The sequence below is a fragment of the Anopheles nili genome, chromosome 2, assembly GCF_943737925.1.
Source record: "Anopheles nili chromosome 2, idAnoNiliSN_F5_01, whole genome shotgun sequence".
NCBI classification, from domain to species: Eukaryota; Metazoa; Arthropoda; class Insecta; order Diptera; family Culicidae; genus Anopheles; species Anopheles nili.
Window position 1 is genome coordinate 20846758 of NC_071291.1, and position 18366 is coordinate 20865123.

The 18366-nt window shown below is 46.1% G+C and overlaps 1 protein-coding gene across 1 annotated transcript; it reads left to right on the forward strand.

Annotated features, from left to right (window-relative positions):
• The first annotated feature begins 4293 nt into the window (after positions 1 to 4293).
• Positions 4294 to 7945, forward strand: LOC128721611 (probable serine/threonine-protein kinase cdc7). Its single transcript, XM_053815380.1, has 3 exons — positions 4294 to 5869; positions 6053 to 6801; positions 6850 to 7945. The coding sequence occupies exons 1-3, from the start codon at positions 5749 to 5751 to the stop codon at positions 7498 to 7500; spliced, it is 1521 nt and encodes a 506-aa protein (XP_053671355.1). The 5' UTR covers positions 4294 to 5748; the 3' UTR covers positions 7501 to 7945.
• Positions 7946 to 18366: the final 10421 nt, after the last annotated feature.

Below are 18366 nucleotides of genomic sequence, written 5' to 3' on the forward strand. Positions count from 1 at the left end.
ACTATTTCTCGCTCTCCATTTGGGTTTCGTTTCCGTTTTCCAAATCAATTGGTCCCTATCTCGCTCGCACAACAGCTGTGCGGCTTACATCACGCACCACTGAAGTCATCGCTGTGTTGTGTGTTTTTCCTGTTCTCATTAACTTTCTTTATTTTCTCTCCGCTCCCGTGCGTTCTAACTCTGCCTCTCTTGGTGCTTTCTTCCCCGAGCACCCAGCTGTGTTCAAATAGCAGCAAAATCATCACAACGATATACAGAAAGGACATTCGAAATCGAATTTTGCCTCCCAACCACGTCCATCCGTTCCGGGGCACACGGGACAGTTTTTGTGCGATAGTTTAACGTTTCTATTTTTTTTATCGATCTCTTGGCTTTCTCTCGCTCTCTCGCGCGCTTACTCTCTTCGCGCGTTTCTTCATTACATTCGTGTCTGTGACGTTTCCCTCATCGCATCCGTTCTCGTGTTGAACGGGAAATTCACATTTCCCTACCAAGCGCGTCAGCCGTGGGACGTGTTTTTATGTTGCGCGTTTCAACCAACTACACCCATTGTTTATTGCAACAATAGCAATAGACAATAGCTTTAGTGAATGTGACCCGGAGTGTTCCGTGCAATGTACGGATTTGTGTAACCTTTGTGTCCTGTGTGTCGTAAGCAAGCATCACCATCATCTAGTCATCACCGTGTTGATATACCTCCGGTCGACGCTCCAGACCGAAATTGACCCTGCCCTTCAAATCTGCAGCCCGAAGCAAGAAAACCACGCGGTTGCCCAGCGCAGTCTACCAGCTTCGCTGTCAAGAAGCGTCATTAGGGTAGCGGGTGGCAGTGGCTCTAGCGACGGCGTTAAGTATTCGTCTTTTTCCCACACCACAGCCAACGGAGTGGGTGTGCGTACGTGAATTTCTTTTCCCATCACAAGCCATTCGTCTCAAGTGATGCGTCGTCGTTTGTTTGCTTGAGCCCATCCTGCATCGTTTTACTTTTCGCTCGCATCGAGCAGCGCCAGCGATACCAGCAACAACAATAGCAGCAAAGTTCCAAAGTGACGCTGACTTCACTGACGTATCCCCTCACGCAATAGTGCGAGTTTCTCTTTCGCGCGAGCCAACCTCCGCCTATTATCCTCTCTTTCGCTCTCTCTCTCTCTCTCTCTCCCCTTCCTTCCCGTGTGCGGGCGGGCGCTTGCCTACGCTGCGGTCTTCCCGCGTGTTATCTCCCCCCACGCCGTGCGCAACGCAGGCGTGGACAGTAAGAAAAAAGAAAAAAAACCAGCCTTCTTTGTTCTCGGCTGTGACCGCGCGCGCTCGGAGAGCTTGCGCTAACGTCAAAAACTTCGAACAAGCAGCGTGGATATCATCCCCGCGTTAAGCGCGTTTTCTGACAGCTACTGCGTTCTAGCGCAACGGGAACGCATGTCTCGCTAACCACGCGGTCCGCTGCTGACGGTGTTCGGGAGTTGTTGACTTTCCAGCACGGCACGGTTTCCTCCGGGTGTCGCAACCTGGGGAAGAGAGAGACAGAGAGAGAGAGAGAGAGAAGGGCACGCAGGGACGTGAAAAATTGGCTAACAAAGATCGAGCAGAAATTGGTGCACAAACAAGCAACGGTGGCGAATGTACGGTGCAAGCTGTGAAGAGGAGGAAGAATTGCAGTTGCACTTTATCGATCTTTGTCGTTATCGTCCCGCAATTTCGTACGTAATCATCAGGCTAGGCTGGGCGAGAATATAAAAAAACGCTCACACACGCACGCACATTAGCAACAAGCAAGTGCGGTCGCATCTTTTGCTTGTGTTGCTTGCATCGTAATCAGTGCAATCGTATGCGACTGGTACGCAGCTACGCTCAGGTGTTGAACGTGTTGCCTTATTGACTCGCCTGCAACGAGGGAGAGCAACCGTGTAACAATTGACAAAGGCCGAAAACGGGAAGAAACCCACCCCACCCCCAGAGGGGATTCGAATATTGCATTTTGCAGTGCCGACGAACAGAGACGGCGGCCAACAGTCGAATCAATCTCGTGAATGTACTTGAATCGTGAGTCCGCGGCCAGAGACACGGATGCGAGAGCACAGAGGTAAAGGAGTAGAGAGAGAGCGCGAGAGTGAGAGTGCGAGCGAGCAAGAAAGATTGATATCGATGTACTAAGGAGTGCTGCGGGCGCGGAAGCACAGGAGACACACGAGGCGCACGGGTGGGTGGAAACCGCGATGCGAAGGAAAAGCGCATCGGTGTGCGAGCAGTAACGCCTAGTAATCGACGGTGTAAACGAGAAGCAGCTATGTCGCTACACGTCTAGCACTAGTGCTAGTTAATGTCCCACGCCACACCGAGTCAGCAGCAGCAGTGTACCGACACACGACGGGTCCAACACTGACAGCGAAAAGCCAGCAGCCGAGCTTTGCGAGTTGCAGTTTGCTTTAAAGCACATTCTGACGCAGCAATGCACGGATAAACGTCCGCGAGACAACACAGTGCCCAACTTCACCACGTGCCGCAGTGTATCATTGTTGCAGCCTTTTTTTCCCCCAGTTTACGCTAAGTCTTCGTAGTGATCAACGCCAGTCATCAGCAGCCACCACGTGCCAGAGTGTGGTGAAGCAAAAAGCGCCAGTGCGAGCAAGAAGAGATCGGAAGTGCAAACCACGCGCTCGCGGTTGCAACCGGAAGGGGCCAGCTAATTGCCACCACCCACTCGCGTGTTGTGGCCACACGTTCGGGATACGCGCACACTCACACACGGCCAGCCTCAGCGGCTGGGCTTCGTCCGTTTCGATTTGAAGAAAAACGATTGGAGGAAACCTGTACGATTCAGCTTTCCTGTACATTGTCGATCGCTTTCCAGAGAGAGAAGGAACGAATAACAACGAACGATCGATCGAGAGATTGAGAAAAGGAAAGTGACATCTGCCCCGTCCTCTTCCAGTTGCAGCTTCCAGGAACAACGAGGAAACCGCGTGTTGAACGACGTCAACACGTTTTGCTCCTGCCAAAAGGACATTCGCACGTTTGACAGCGCATGTGTGTGTGTGACCGTGCGCGCGAGAACGTGGGGAAAAGCAACTGCATCTTGGCATCTCTGCGCTCCGTGCAGTTGTCGTAAAAGCGAACGAACGAGCCCTTTTGCGATTGTTCTCGATCGCATTCCCCTCGCCATCTCGCCCATCCCCCCACCCCAGCAGGTTGCGGGTGTCATCATCCTGGCCAGCATGACCACCCAGCGGTGAAACGTGTACGAATCACGAGGTACGAAAAGCACATGGACCACGGATTGCAGCGAGCGATGGCTTCATAATTTTCAACTCTTCTTCCGGACGGGTTTGTGCATGCGACTGTATGTGTTTGTGCCCGAAATCGACACAGTAGCCAGGCAGCAGCAACACTACATGCGGACGGTCTGTATTTCCTTTTGTCGAGCGACGAGTGCAACACCACCGCAGAGGAGAAGAAACCCGTGCAGTTTCGATTTCGCATCGCTTTCGAGATTCGCTAACCTATGTTGCGCTTTAGCTCCCGTCCATGAGCTCGTCGCTTTTCGGCATCCGCTTTTCTCTCGCCTTTCTCATACACGGGCACGTTGCAGCAGCAACGCAGCGGAATTAGTTCGATCGGCGACTGCTGCCCGGTGACCTTGACAGCTCTCAAAGTCTCTTTTGTTGCTGTTGTTGTTTTCCGTTGCTCAACACGCCTTGAGAACGCTCACTTCCATCGGGTACCCCGTAACGTACCATCACCATCCAAGAAGCTAAGCAAGCCGCGGGCGTTCACGCGTACCAGCGTTCCATCATTCCCGTCGTTTTGCGATCGATCAAATTTGCTCTCCTGCTCTCGCGCAGGTTCTGCTGCACCGCGTTCGCCGTTACCGTCGTCGTCGTTGCCGCCACCACCACTATCGCTACCGTCGGCGCTGGTCGGACACAGATGCAACGCGTCCGCCTGGTAGGCCACTGCCCCCGTGCATCCATCGATTGGTGCTAGAGTGTCCCAGCCCCCACCGGGGATCGACCGAGATCGCCGTGGTGTTTGTGGGCCAGTTTCGGTGGTGTGCGAATTTGTAATCTCGCCACCACGCGCATCTTTACTCCCGCTTCGGGCTGCTGCTGCTTCGGTGCATCGCGAACACAACCGCGTGCCTCAGCCTCGTTTTGTATCGCCTGTAGTAGTAGTGGTGGTGGTGGTGGTGGTCATCGTCTTCGATTGTCGTTGACCGTACACAGGATCACGACCGATTTTGTGCAGCCTTATGCGGTTGGGGCGCATTGTTACGCCTGTGATTGCATGAGAGGAACATTACCAATCGCCTGCAACCGAAGCCCAACCAAACGACCCCCAACGAGAAAAGATAGAGAGAGAGAGAGAGACGACACAAAAACAAAAACAAAACCCAACAACAAACAGCCGTCAAGCGAAACGTCAAAGGAGAGGTGGCGCACGCGTGTGCGAGCGAGAGCGCGCAGCCGTTGCAATTCTCCGCGCTAACTGAGAGAACGTGCGAGTTTGTTTTTTCGATGCCTCCTCCGACAAGCAGCTGAGTTTTTTCGGTTGGTTGTTTTTATTTGCTCAAGTCTCGTAGGAGCAATAAAGTAAAAAAAAAACAAACAAACATACACAAACTTCCCAAGGCGTTGCAGTAGGGGGTCCGATATGAGCGTGAACTAAGCTGTATTACAGCATCGATACGCTCTCTACGCTCACACACGCAAATGCACTTATGAACGCACACCGCACCTTTCGCAGTCACGGTGCATTGTAGCGAATTCCAGCCTTGTGGTGCTTGAAGCAAAGCAAAAAAACAACGTGTGACGACACGGCGAGTGGCTCTTCGGCGCAAGGCAACAGATAAATGCAACCGAACGAGCCCAGCAGCGGGTTTGTTGTTGTTTTCTGCGCGATTTAAGCAGCGTGAAGGACGCACGAAGGTGTCGGTTAAAATTGCCACCACCAGCGCGAAACGTGCCGTGAAAACTCCACCTCGACTTTCCCATGGGCAGTGGGTGGGCAGAGAATCGAGGCAAAAAAATTAAAGTGCATCATAACGCTGAAGCAAAAACGGACAAGCAGGAGCGAAACACCTGCGGAAGTAAGTAGCTGGCCGGGACACCATTGACACGACCACCGATAAAAGCAACACGTTGGTTCGAGCTTCGTTGGCCCAGATTGTCGGTGCGCAACAGATCGTGCGAGCACGCGCGAGAAAGAGAGAGAGAGAGAACAAACAAGAAAGTAATTAAAAAGGAAAACGCATCGCAACCAACCAAACCAGTGCAGCAGCAGTAGAAGAAGGAACCGCTGAGCGGAAGAAGCGCAGGAAGAAGACCACGCGGCTGCAAAATAGAACGTGGGCCCCCACCCCCGTGAGACACCTCTTCGTTCCGTGTCCCGGGTTGCAGGTGCATGTGTACGCTCATCTTGTGATATTAGATCATTCGCACAATTCCGTGACACGCAAGCCCGCCACCACCAACGCACCGGCCGTTGGAAAACGAAAACACGCGGCGGTTTGGTGTTCTGCAAAATAAAAGAGTACAAAACGCCACCTCCCAACAGCGGCGAACAACCAACTAAGAGGCTCGTGAATAAATAGTAGAGAAGTATAAGACGGCGGCAAACCACTGCTGGTTAGTAGGAGTAGCAGTAGCAGTAGTAGTAGCAGGCTGTGACGGCGGTTGCTCGTGTCCTTCGTCGACTTGTCTGTTGTGTAGTGTTTGCAGCGAGAGGTGTTCGGCTAGCTAGTGAGGCGGGAAAATGGATATCACGCAACAGCAACCGCCGCAGTCGGTAGATCTCGCCGCGAAGGATGCCAAGAAGCAGAGAGGAGGAGGACAGCAACAGGACACAGTGGATTCGTCGAGGAACAACGCCGAAGGTAAGCTAGCTTCCTTCCGCGGGAACAGGTGCTCCTGTCATCCTCGTGCGTTTGCGCGCATTTCCGCCGAAGGTCGTCCGCCGTCAAGCTGCATTACTAAATTTATCCTTTTTTTCTCTTTCTCTCTCTCGCTCTCTCCCATGCGCGGTTTTTTTTTTCGTTCGATGCTCCACACCCGTGCAGACGGCCAGAAGAAGGGTGGTGTCTGGAGTCGGTACGTGCTGCACAGCAAGATTGACCAGGGCACTTTCAGCACGGTTTCGCTGGCATCATTATCCAGGGATCAGTCGTTGCCACTCGACAAGCGGCGCCTGTTCGCTATCAAAAACATCACGCCAACGAGCCACCCGTTGCGGGTTGAGCGCGAAATTCGCTGCATGGAGGTGATGGGCGGCAAGTGCAACGTGGTCGGCATCGTGGAGGGCTTCATGGACCAGGGTTCGGCGAAGCTCGTCATGAACTACTTCCCGCACAAGCCGTTCCATCAGTTCTACGCCACGCTGACTCCTGGCGAGGTGCAGCACTACTTGCGCGAGCTGCTGGTCGCGCTGAGGCACGTGCATCGGCATGGCGTCATCCACCGGGACATAAAGCCGAGCAACTTCCTGTACAACCGGGAGAACGGCGGTACCTGTATGCTAGTGGACTTTGGACTCGCACAGGAAACCGGTACCGGTGAGCTGTCGCTGCAGATAGGCTGTCCGGGAAAAGCCTTCCAGCGCCAGGGTGGAGACCCAACGAAAAGCTGCCGTCGGCAGGAGGAACTCTCGAATAGCAGACCAAAAGATCTCGTGAAGTCGCCCGGCGCCGGTGTTGGCAGCGTGCTGAGGCATCGCCGCTCGACGACACAGTCCTATCGGTCACCATACTCGAAAGATCTCATTAAAACGGGTGCCAACGACACCGCCTTAGACAATCAGCGCATCCCTGCTGCTGCGGTAGGTCCGAGAGCTGTGACAACTCGGCGGACCGTAGAGCAGTCGCAATGTGTCTGCTATGGGCACGCGAAGGTGTGCACTCAGTGCCTGGTGAAGCGCGAAATCATTGCACCACGTGCCGGTACACCCGGCTATCGGCCACCGGAGGTGCTGTTGAAGTACCCGGACCAGACGACGGCCGTCGACATCTGGGCCGTCGGTATCATCTTCTGTAGCATGCTCGCTAAGCTGTATCCGGTGTTCAGCAACAAGGACGATCTGCACTCGCTGGCGGAGATCATCTCCGTGTTTGGGTACGAGCGGCTAAATGAAACTGCGCTCGCCCTCGATCGGAAGCTGCAGGTAAACCCGGAAAATATGCTATGCCGGGCGTACAACTTACGGCGTTTTTGCCAGCATTTCCGGGGGTTGTATCACCGCCGCAACCAGGAACCGCCAGCCTCGGGCGAGGCGGATGCTGGTGGGCTCAGTCCGCCACCCGGCCAGGATGAGGATAATTTCGCGTGCGACAACTGCTGCAAACCGCCGGACGTTTGCCTTTGTCAGGAGCGGGTCGCTGAAGTCAGTACCGATTGTGACGAGTACGGAAACGATGCGTACGATTTGCTGGAACGGCTTCTGGAGATCAACCCGCATCATCGCATCACCGCCGCCGACGCACTTCGGCATCCCTATTTCCAGGTGCAGTATTGAATGGTGCGCAGCAGCGACGTGTTCCAACCATGCATCATCGCCATTCTCTTTTTCTTCCATCATGATCATGGTGGAAATGAGTATAAAGACCGCACGTGTTCAGGGTTCTACCATAGCCATTCTACGCTACACCAGCACCACCTGGTACAAAAGAAGAGAGGGGTTAATGAAACGGGCAAGAGGAGAACGAACAAACGGAATGCCCGATGAGATGGGACAAAATGTAGAATAATGTGGAATTTGAACCGTGATCGGTCAATTAATGCCAGTATAGCGATAAAATAACTAAAGGTCAGCAAACGAAAGACAGAGAGAGAGAGAGAGAGAAACGGTTAAGAGCGTGATGGAAGAAATGCTGCAAGCATGTGAATTTTCAGAGATTATCTTCGCATAGTATACTACTTCTTTAAGTTACCACCGAGTAGATAACACGCTCTGATGCAACGCGGCCACTATTGTTCTTAGCGTGCTCGCTCTTGATCATCCGCGCAATTCTGCCGGCGCTATTGCCGCTCTCTTACCAGCAACAGCATCACCGCGGCTAAAACAACCGGAATCCCCATACGATACGCACCCAGAACACTCCCGACCGTGGATGTGCAATAGAGAAAGTGGTCGAGAAAACAAAGCGCGCGCTCTACATTCCTGTTCGTCCCTTCCGTGGCTGGAGGGATGGCGAGAAAAGCCTGCAAGCTTGCACACGTTAAAGCAATGTTTTTTTTTCCATTAACAATTATGAACCGAGACTATTCACGAAAAGATGTAGATGGTAATTGCTCTAATTTTACGTTGCCATTTATCAATCACCCGTGGCAACCTCCCCCACAACTCTGGTTTCCCTTTCCGATTTTAGGAAGGGTAGCATGGAACTGGCAGCAGCAGCAGGGTTTGTTTGTTGAATTTTGTTTTCATTATTTATACTAATGTAACGTTCTTTTAAGGCAAGTTTGTTTAGGAAACAATGTTCTAGTTTGCGCAAGCGCGACGCTTCCACGCGAAGTGAGTTATTTATTATTTTTTATCTATGCCAGGAATGGCAAACTTCTTCCATGTTTTTTTCATCTCGAAAGGGCAATCGAAGCTAAGTGTAAATTCCTGAGCATATATACGCCCTCATGCGTCAATTTTAACCTATTTATTTTAAAACACAAAAGAGTGGGAGAACCAGTGGTAACGCAACCGAAGAAATTAAGGAAGACGATTCGAACAAATATGAAGGAGGCTGCACAACACGCCTCTCGGCGTGCGTTATGAATCGGCATTTTTAAAAAGCTTAGTTCGTTTTTCCATGCAATTTTCAAGCTTTACTCGATCATACAGGAAATGTGTACAAAAAGTTTACATTCACAAGCTCGTACTTTCAAACGAGGGTAATCTGCAACTGTGTAGCGTAGGGAAGGCAAGCAGGCGCAAAATGTGGCCAATACAGCGCAGATGAATCAAGGGCTAAAGAGTGGGCAGCCGTTACGAAAAGAATAGCAAATGAAGCAAGAATCGTCATGTGTTTGCCAACAACGCCTAGGTGACACAGAAAATAAATACAAAAAAAGTACAATATTAAACCAATGGGGGAAAATGAATAAGACAAAGCAAGCAAACAAGATAAAACCTAACTCACTCACAAGCAGTGTAGCCAATGGGGAACTGGGAAGAGAAACGCATCATCATCAACGTAGAATTAATAGTGGCTGAGATGAAGTATCTATGATGTATGTATATCTGTCTCTATATATATATATTTGTATATGTTGTCGTTGGAACACGAAGCCGGCATGTTGTAAACCGTTCCGTTGTCCTTGTGGGAAAACTATCTGTCCGTTTGCGCGTTATGCGTTCTGTGGTAGCAAATCGTATTGTTTTAATTTTTGTAACTCATACACGCACCCACCCACCCAATATGATTATCAACATTATCACCTTCATTCGCGGCTTTCCTGCGAGAAGTCATGTTCAGTTATTCCGCGCGCCATGTGCGTCAGTTTCTGCGGTCTTAGCAGCAACCTTTAATTTCCATCCCGTCTCTTGAGAGATAAGATCTCATCGGTTGTGGCAAGAAAAGGGATACGTTCGATAAGATTCCAAATTAAATGTGCAAGTGAATGAAACAATGTTCGGTATGGATGTATAGTGAGCTCGTTAGAGGGCAAATTGAGCAAATGGATCCAGAACTAAGATGTATTGAATATCGATGCAGAACTGAAATGAAATGACAAGACCAGTGGAGAAATTGGTTTCGTAGCGTTTGAAGCAAGATAACAAATCAATTTGAACTGAATTGCAACACAAGGAATGAAAACGCACGTTTTTTCGTCGTCCAAACATGACGATGCTACTACAGACAGGGAGACAAAAGTAGCACAATTTGAATGTATGTATTTTAAACGTAATGTTCGTTAAACTATATGGCGGGAGCATATCCCATGTGTAGGTAAATTAAACGCAATATCGACAACATGAAATGGCAAGTTGGTTTTACTCCGTTGTAAACTTGGGTTTTTATCAAGAAAGAAAACAATGTGAAGGTCGAGGTTTTATCCGACTCTGATATAATCCATCATGATGGGTGCGCCTTTGGTCCGTGATTTAAGTTATCGCAATTATTGAAAGGACTAGCACAAGTATTGGTCATTTGTCCCATGTGGTGGCTTCTCGAAAAAAAAATGTCAATGGTGTTTGCATACAAAAACATACCGATTTTATTGTCAATATTTTTTCTTTAACCCTACAAAATGAATTAATTTAAAACTTTTATTGTCACAATTGGTCGGTTGCATATGCAGTTAATCTTTGAAAAAAATAAATTTATGTAAAAAGCAATATTATGCATGAGATGAGTGTTAAAGAAAAACAAATTTAAGTCCAATGAAAAGCTAAATTTTTTGCTAATAAGTATTACCCATATTACCATTTGATTTGTTCGAACAGTAGAGCACGTGGTTTATTTAAGGAACGGTTTTTTTTAATATTTATAAATCTGCTTTGAGCATGGCTCTATGATGGTAGATACATAAGCGCTACGCATTGCCCGCGACCATGCGATGTAGAGTGCTGTCAAATTCTCTCCGATCAGCTGCTGTCATGCGCGCTAGGTAAAGCTCCCCAATCCCACGAGAACCGTACGATGTCGGACCAGCTTCCTATTGTAATAGCAGATTAGTTGTCAAATCGTGCTTCGTGCGGCTAGTGCCAGCTGGTTGTAATAGTAGCGCTGGCAAGACGAATATTCTGCGTGGAATTTACAACCGAAGTAAAAATCCCCGAATCGTGGTATCGAACGCGAGTAGCCGGTTCTGAGTAACAGCGGGTGTATTCGCGATGGTGTCTACCGACAACTTTTACTGTGATCGGTGATTTTACGTATTACGTTTGCATCTGCAGTGACCTCCTCTCAGTGGAGCGTGCGGCGAAGAGCCAAAAGTAAGTTGTGTTTTTTTAGTGACTCTCCTATTCTGGTAGGCATGTTGTCACATGTTTTCGGCTAGATCTGTGCCTCCATTAAGCGTGACACATTTTCGTCCTTGCTATTTATTTCGGCCTATGATGGTAGTTTTCCAGCTGTGTTTTTGTCCCGTGCATTAGCGGCAGTGGAGCATAAATAATCAAATAAGGAAATCGGGATTAACATTACTATCCCCATGGGCAATGTGCCTGTACGGTGAAGGTTATCGACGGTGGATATTTTATCCTTGAAACAGATTAATACGCAGTGTATTGCTTCCCGAAAATGCCATAATCTTGCACTGCGCCGTGAGCTAAATCTTACACCAAAATCTTTTACCGTGCGATAACGTAATCGGATTTAATTCGTCACGGCGCTACGTACAATGCTTACTAGTATGGCGGTGCATCAAGTGCCTTAAAGCAAGTGAATGTTGATGGACTTCCAATGGTTACGGGTGTTGAGCATCCAAGCAATTCTAGTCGGTATTACGGGCCAGCGAACACGCTTGGTCAACGATTGAATTAGTGTTGAGCTTGTTTCTCGGAATCTGATGCCTAGATCACGTAAGGTAGGTAGCTCGCCACGGGCCTCACCATAGCAACATCAAAGTGTGCCAAGATGAGTTCGCCTCTGGAAATTTCCCTCATAGTGGATTCGCGGCGTTGACTGCCTTTTCGCGACCCGGTGATGCTAGGTGTTTTGACGTCTACATTGTTCTTCCACGGGATGAGAAGGGAACAAAATAAAAGAGCCCGATCGGTACGAATGAACGTGAAGCCCCACATAAACCTTCTCCTCGAAGCTCAGTCTGAGGTGCGAACAACCGGTTGTCGAGCGGAATTTCCATCATCCGATAGCTGCTAATACGCGCTGGCTAGAAGATCTCGCCTTGCACTCTTACGTCACCGAAGCGAAGCGTGCCTATCAGCTGTCTCGTTCTTTCTCGCTTCAAGATAGTACACTTTTCCCCACCCTTCACTTTGTTTCACAGATTTCCTTCCTCCTTCACCATCGATGATGCAACCTGCCGACTGCTGCAAATTGCCCGTTGCAATTTTCTGGCCACTCCACGGAGCCACCGGTTCGGTTACAGCGCGGCCAAGCAGACGGCGTGGTTGCTACGTGTATTGTAGTACTCCAATTACCTTTGCTCCCAAAGCTCACGTCCCAATGTTTGCTTCTGATAATGGTTTCGTTACTCTGCACACGTGGACAGATCCGTAATCTGAAAATTGAACTCCTTTCGAGCGATGTCTGTCGGTAATTGCAATGTTTGCTGCTCCAGGGGAGTCGTAAGCGTTGTCAAATCGTTATTTTCATACTAATTAGATTCAGCAACCGAATAAAATCCTGCAAACAATTCACTCTAATACGCGCTAATAGCAACGGCAACACGGGATAGGTACGGCAAACCTTTTCTTGGATATGTTTGATATATTTAATTGTAGCATTTTCTATGCTTTACAATGTGCATAAAATGAACTACAATCACCGAAAACGAAGACTCTTTCTGAAAAATGTCTTAAATTCAGGTTAATATGGCAATCCGTTCGCATTCATCCCGTTCGGGAAGCCGGTCAACTCGCACGCACGTTGCCAAAGTAAGCGCGTGTTTGGCATTATGCAATGGTTTGCACGTGAACCGGTTTCACGGTGCTTTGCGTTGCGCAGTTCATTTGCGTTACATGGCCAGACGCACACCAAGAAATATTACAGATTCTCTTGCTGAGTTTGATTCTTCGTGGCACGGTACGCCAGCTATTGCTTTCTTAATGACTAGTTTTTCACTGAGAGATAGTTTGAGAACGAAGAAAATGTGCTTCCGGCTGATGCTTACAGGATATCCTTCTTTAGATTTCTTTTTGAACAGGTCGTTTTTGTTTAAAGTGTTCTATCTTTGGTCATTAATTTTTTAAACATATACCATAATTCTTATAAGTGGCCTCAACAATCAATGTTATAAGTTAAAGATCTAAATATAATCAATTCGAACAACGTTTCTACATGATATTGTATGCAATCAATTTTTGCCCTTATACTAAATCCAACGGGTCGAATAATTGAATTGAATGATTGAATAATTGAATAATTTAAGGTATTTTTCTTTTAGTTTTTTAAACTGAAAAGTTTGAGTTGACAAAAGCAACAAATAACCAAATCATAGTTGTACTTAAGGCTTACCTTCTCCCAAGCAAATGCTCTGAAAGCCGTTTGCGCAACGTGTCGAGTTTTATGGCCCAACCCATTTTCGTGTGCAGCAGGGTTTTAATCGGATCACGCTTGAAGGCAATAAAAAAACATAAGTAAGCTTAAGCAAAAAAGTAGACGATTGTTTTTGCCGTACTGGTCAAACTTTGCTGACCGGTTGTATGGCAGAAATCAGCAGAATTGGTTTCGCAAATTGTTTGCTTCTTTTTCACGGGTATTTCGGTGAGAAACATATTTTATCAATTTGTGCGATTTTTGTTTGACTTATATTATTCATCAAAAATTTTATGATAGACGGCACTTTATATATAGCTGAAAAATAATTAAATTTTTTCTAAAATCAGGGTGTAGTCTACCATTCGTTTTCAAAAAAATGGTAATAAAACCTTGGGACAAGTTTTTGGAGCCATTAATAACGGAACGATTATTAATGTTAGGAGAAAAGCAGTTACGAGAAAAACTTAATACGAGCTTGAAACAGGTTTATTCAGCTAATAAAAGTTCCTTATTTTGTAGAACGGCTAGGAGCTGATGTAGAAGAGGGCTTACGAAAGTAGATTTTGATATTTTTAAATTACTTTGATTACTTTATGTTTTAACTTTACTAGATATGTTTTGGTTAAAATGCCTTATTAAAAAAAAAATGCGTTTTTCGTTACGTAATTCATATTTGTTATATTGATGTTCACCTGTATATATATTGCAAAATAATAAATTTGGGTATTCATTTGTATCTTTGGCACAAAAGATGTATACATAACTAAGTCCAATGCTTCCCTTTAATCTTCGCATCAGTTTTTAACGTAGGTTTCAAACAATTTTTTGTGCGATTTGTGAATCGAAAGTATTTTCCAAAAGTCTGTTACATCGGAAAGTTTAAGATGCTTCCGGATTCGTAGATTGGATTTGCCACAAGGTGAGCATGGAGCAACATTTGCTAAATTTTCGTTATAGAATTTGATAATTGTTATCTTTAACAACTGAAAGCTTTACAGGTAATTTATTACACTAGTAATTCGGTCTGGTCTAAAAAAAAAGAAAATTCAGGTGGGTTGGTTGACCACGTAAGAGTTCAAGTACCCGTATAGGAAATTAACTCAATTGAAAAGGTAGCTGACGGAGCGTCTCAAAAACCCGTTACAAAATTAGTTTAACAGCGAAGTTCGGCGTACCTTAAGTTTGATTTTCCCCGCTTAGAGGCACCATTTTTGGGTCATATTTTTCTTCTTCTTGCGATCCGTGGCACACGCGTTTTCGAATGAGAGATTGTTTCTTTCGATTTTGTGACATGGGCTGGGTCAGTGAAAGGGTTTCGATGTTTTGTTCAAGGTTGATTAATGATGGCATATTATCTCGTTATACTGTTTAAAATAAGATCTTTTATCCAAACAAAACGTAGTGTTAATACATTAAAATCGATTTACTTTGAAATAAAATGTTTGGGTTTAAATTATCTTTGTTAGTGAAGTTATTCTTGGTAGACTGTATAGAAAAGGAAGGAGTGTGTGTGGTTTGGATGGATGTATATTAAAAAGGATTTGATTCTAATTTATCGTCAACATTTTGCATTTGAGAGTACGGTTTTCCCTGTTGTTTCTCATGGCTGAATCGTTTTCAAAATACGTTTCTTTACATGACTCAGTTATAGTTTAACCTATTTTCGAATACACAACATAGCATGGTTTTAATTTTGTTTAAAAAGAAGATTTATATGTAGTTAAATGAATGCTTTTTCGGTTGACTTTTTTTCTTGCTTATTCACAGCAACTAAATTCTGTAATGCTGATATAGATTTTTATTACTCCTCTCAAGGAGTTTGGATTCAGATGAGATGAATGTCTCTAATAGGCATGTCCTGCCCTCCTTTAAAAATCATTGATGCAAATGAAATCGGATATATCAGCTAGTGTAAGCAAAAATTATTATAATTTCAACATGATTGCTTACTAGCGTGCACGTACGAGCAAATGGGAAAGCAGAAACGCAATAAAATGAACTACAATCAACAGATGTGGTTCAAACATTCGTTTTCATATGCTTCATTTCCCTGATTTTACTGAAAAAAAGACTAGACCACACCCTGGAATTTCCTGGATAGGTTTCATCCGTGTTATACTTGCACGGATGAGTGTTTTCTTCTCAGTTGCCCGTGTCCGAGATGGGGATTATTGTATTATGGTTCATGCAATACTTAACGTGCTACAGTACGGCTGCAAAACTATCCCTACCAGTGTCATTCGTGCCAAATATTCCTTGGTGCTATAAACATTTCGTTTTCGGTCAAAATTTTTGGCCATAGTTGAATTTGCGCCATAGTTAAACGACCATAAACAGTCCTGCTAAAGCATTCTGATGTGGTTGTACTAGCATTTTGTTTACATGTCTGAGAAAAAAAATGCAAGTATAATGCATTCGTCAAGCGTGAACAAACATCCCCTTGAAAATACTTGCTGTCCCCCATTTGAATTGAATCCTGCACTGAGCCGATAAACGTTGAGCATTTTATTTTTTTAACAAATTTGCGTGTCAAAAATGCGTGCTCAGCAAATCGAACCCGCAAAAGCTGGTTCCGATAATCCGTAACACCAGAAGGGGCGAAGAATAGCATAAAGGACATCCAAATAAACCTTCAGCTCTCGTTCACAGTCGTCTCGTTGCTCAGCAGTAGCCGATGTGTAGTGCACATGATCATCCCTCTTTACAGTGCTGCACTGGTGGGATAGCTGATAATACCGACAGTAAGCAAGCGATACGGGTGTGTAAATGGCACGGATTGTGATATGAAATGTTCAAGTGGTTTTGCAAGGGAATTTCGGAACGAAACCAATGAGACCAACCGCCGTGCTGCCCACTGGGATGGGCAGCTAGGGAGGGGTCGGCTTGGGGTTAGTTCTGATAAAATGTGGCGTGGCATCTGAAAAGGCATCGGCCGTATGTGTCGCCTATGTTTACCATTTGATGGACCATGTTGATAAGGGTGAATATTGTGAAAAAATTGAATCGGCACACACATAGCTTGATAAAAATGCTCGCGCTTGACCCATAGCGTAAGCGACATTATTGAATTAATGAAATTCCCAACAAACCGAATGTCGATTTGTTCTTGAACGATAACGCCAATAGCAACGCCTCCGCGCCTAAAAGTGTCCCACATTCAGCAAACTAATGCTTCTTCTGTGGCATCCATAACAGTTCTATGGCTGTTCGTTGTTCGTGCCGGACACGTTTGGTATGCAGGATTCGCTAAACGAAGGTTGCATTTGTATGCATGAACGGGAATGGTATTGAATCAACCACTACCGGTCTGTGCAAGTTTTCTAATAAAGCAACTGAACCATGCACCTCCCCCGGGCTCGCATGACACCGGTGGTGAAGTTTTGCGATTTTAATGGCATTTGGAACTGCAATGCAATTCATGCCAACTGAGCCAGTGACCACACTCCAAATATAGGCTTTGTGGTCGCTTTGTTCTTGCCTTGTCCGTCGAACGTGTGTTTCTTTTTTTTTTTTTTTGTTGGTCATATCTCCTTACGCAGCTAAACGTTGGAGGTGGAATCGGCAGTCCAGGGTGAATGAGATTGTGTACTGTTTTTCTTGCACCCCGCGATAAGCGCTGTGCGGCAACGATCTTCTCGTACTGTATTGCGGTTCTGCGGCCGGCAGACAACCCGATAACAAACTAAATCGCTTCCAAAGCGAACCCTACTGATAGCCAAGACCCCACAACGACGTGCAGTCCGCACTCGGGACAAGAACGCGACTGTGTGAATCGATGGCATACGTAGGACGTTCAGGCCGCGGTCCCACCTTGCTTTCTAATCTCTAAGCAACCACGTCGAGTGACCACTTCCGGCATCGGGAAATGCGCCGTTGTGTGATATTTAGCAATATCGCAAAATAACAACGCTGCTGGATTTCAATCCATCGTTAGTGGTGCTTCTGCGAAGAACCAGTGCAAACCTTCCGCTCGAACTCGTGTTTTTGTAATCCGAGGCTACGGTGTGTTTAGCAGCGACTTCAGCTTCCGAGGGCCACAAGTTTATTTAAATGTGCAACCGGGGAGCTAACTTTCGGTACGAGATCTTTTACGGGACGGCGCATCACGAGTGCAACGCGGTGTCCGGACAAATTGCTGCGATAAAAGAGCCAGCCTCCCTGTCGCGACGGTTACGCTGCTCTTGCAGGTGTTAGGAGTTCGTGGAAAAATTGGCGCCCTTTCAAACCGGCCCAACGTAGGATCATACTGTGTGTGTGTTTGTGTGTGTGTGCTTACGTCGCGGACCAAGAAACGGTAGGATAATGTCATTTTTATGGTTTGCTACCTTTACGAAAAGTTCATTAATCTGCTTAGTAAGCGAGGCTCGGCTGTGAACGAAAGAACGACCATTGTTTTCTCAACGTTCTCCTCCTGTGAAAGGCTGCGAATTACGTCGGAGGCGGAGCGAGATTTTCTTTTTCTGCAAATTGCACAACTTAGAAGCAAAACAAACACACCCTGCTTCGAGGAATGATGTTAATTTTTCATTAGATATAGCAACGTGAGCGTTGGCATAGCTCTTTTCCGGGTGGATACAGACGTACCGACGCATTTTCTGTTTTCGGATGGTGCACGTCATTATTTTAGTTTATTTATTCATGTTTGAGAGAACCCAAATTTATCGTAAGTGTTCATAAAAAATTGCTAAAGACATGTGATTCTTGTTCGTAAAAAAATATTTATATTTTTCCAACTACCATTCACTGAATAAGGCTATTAAATTTAGACTCAGTTCAATAAGAAAGCAGTTGTTGTTTTTTTAGTTTTTATTTGTTAGTGTTGTTTGAATTTTGATTCTACTATGGTGATTTAAAATTTGGTAGACAACCTTGCGAGCATTTGCGCATGCAGCACAATGTTTTTTTTTTTAATTTTCGCATATTTGCAATGCATTTGTTTGCGTTGTTCTCGAATAGAATACCTTCAAAATTGAATTTTCATGCTTACTATGGACGATAAAATGCAATACGGCTAAAATAGACTAAAAAGTTATTCAAATAGTCGATGTTACGAGATTTACATTTTTTTTATTTTATGCGTTTGTTTTCTTTGTGTTTTTTGACAGAGGTATGGGCTCATATAAATGTGCATGGAAAACAGGGTTAGCTAAAGCAAACACAAGAGTGCGGAATACACATTTAAAATATCGCTGCTGTTATGGCGGCTACGTTTACTCTCT

What these genes read in the sequence shown, in the direction of transcription:
- LOC128721611 (XM_053815380.1), top strand. Translation starts at nt 5,749, where the DNA reads ATGGATATCACGCAACAGCAACCGCCGCAGTCGGTAGATCTCGCCGCG. An exon ending in GTCGAGGAACAACGCCGAAG is followed by an intron (nt 5,870 to 6,052) that starts GTAAGCTAGCTT and finishes ACACCCGTGCAG; the next exon opens with ACGGCCAGAAGAAGGGTGGT. An exon ending in ACAATCAGCGCATCCCTGCT is followed by an intron (nt 6,802 to 6,849) that starts GCTGCGGTAGGT and finishes ACCGTAGAGCAG; the next exon opens with TCGCAATGTGTCTGCTATGG.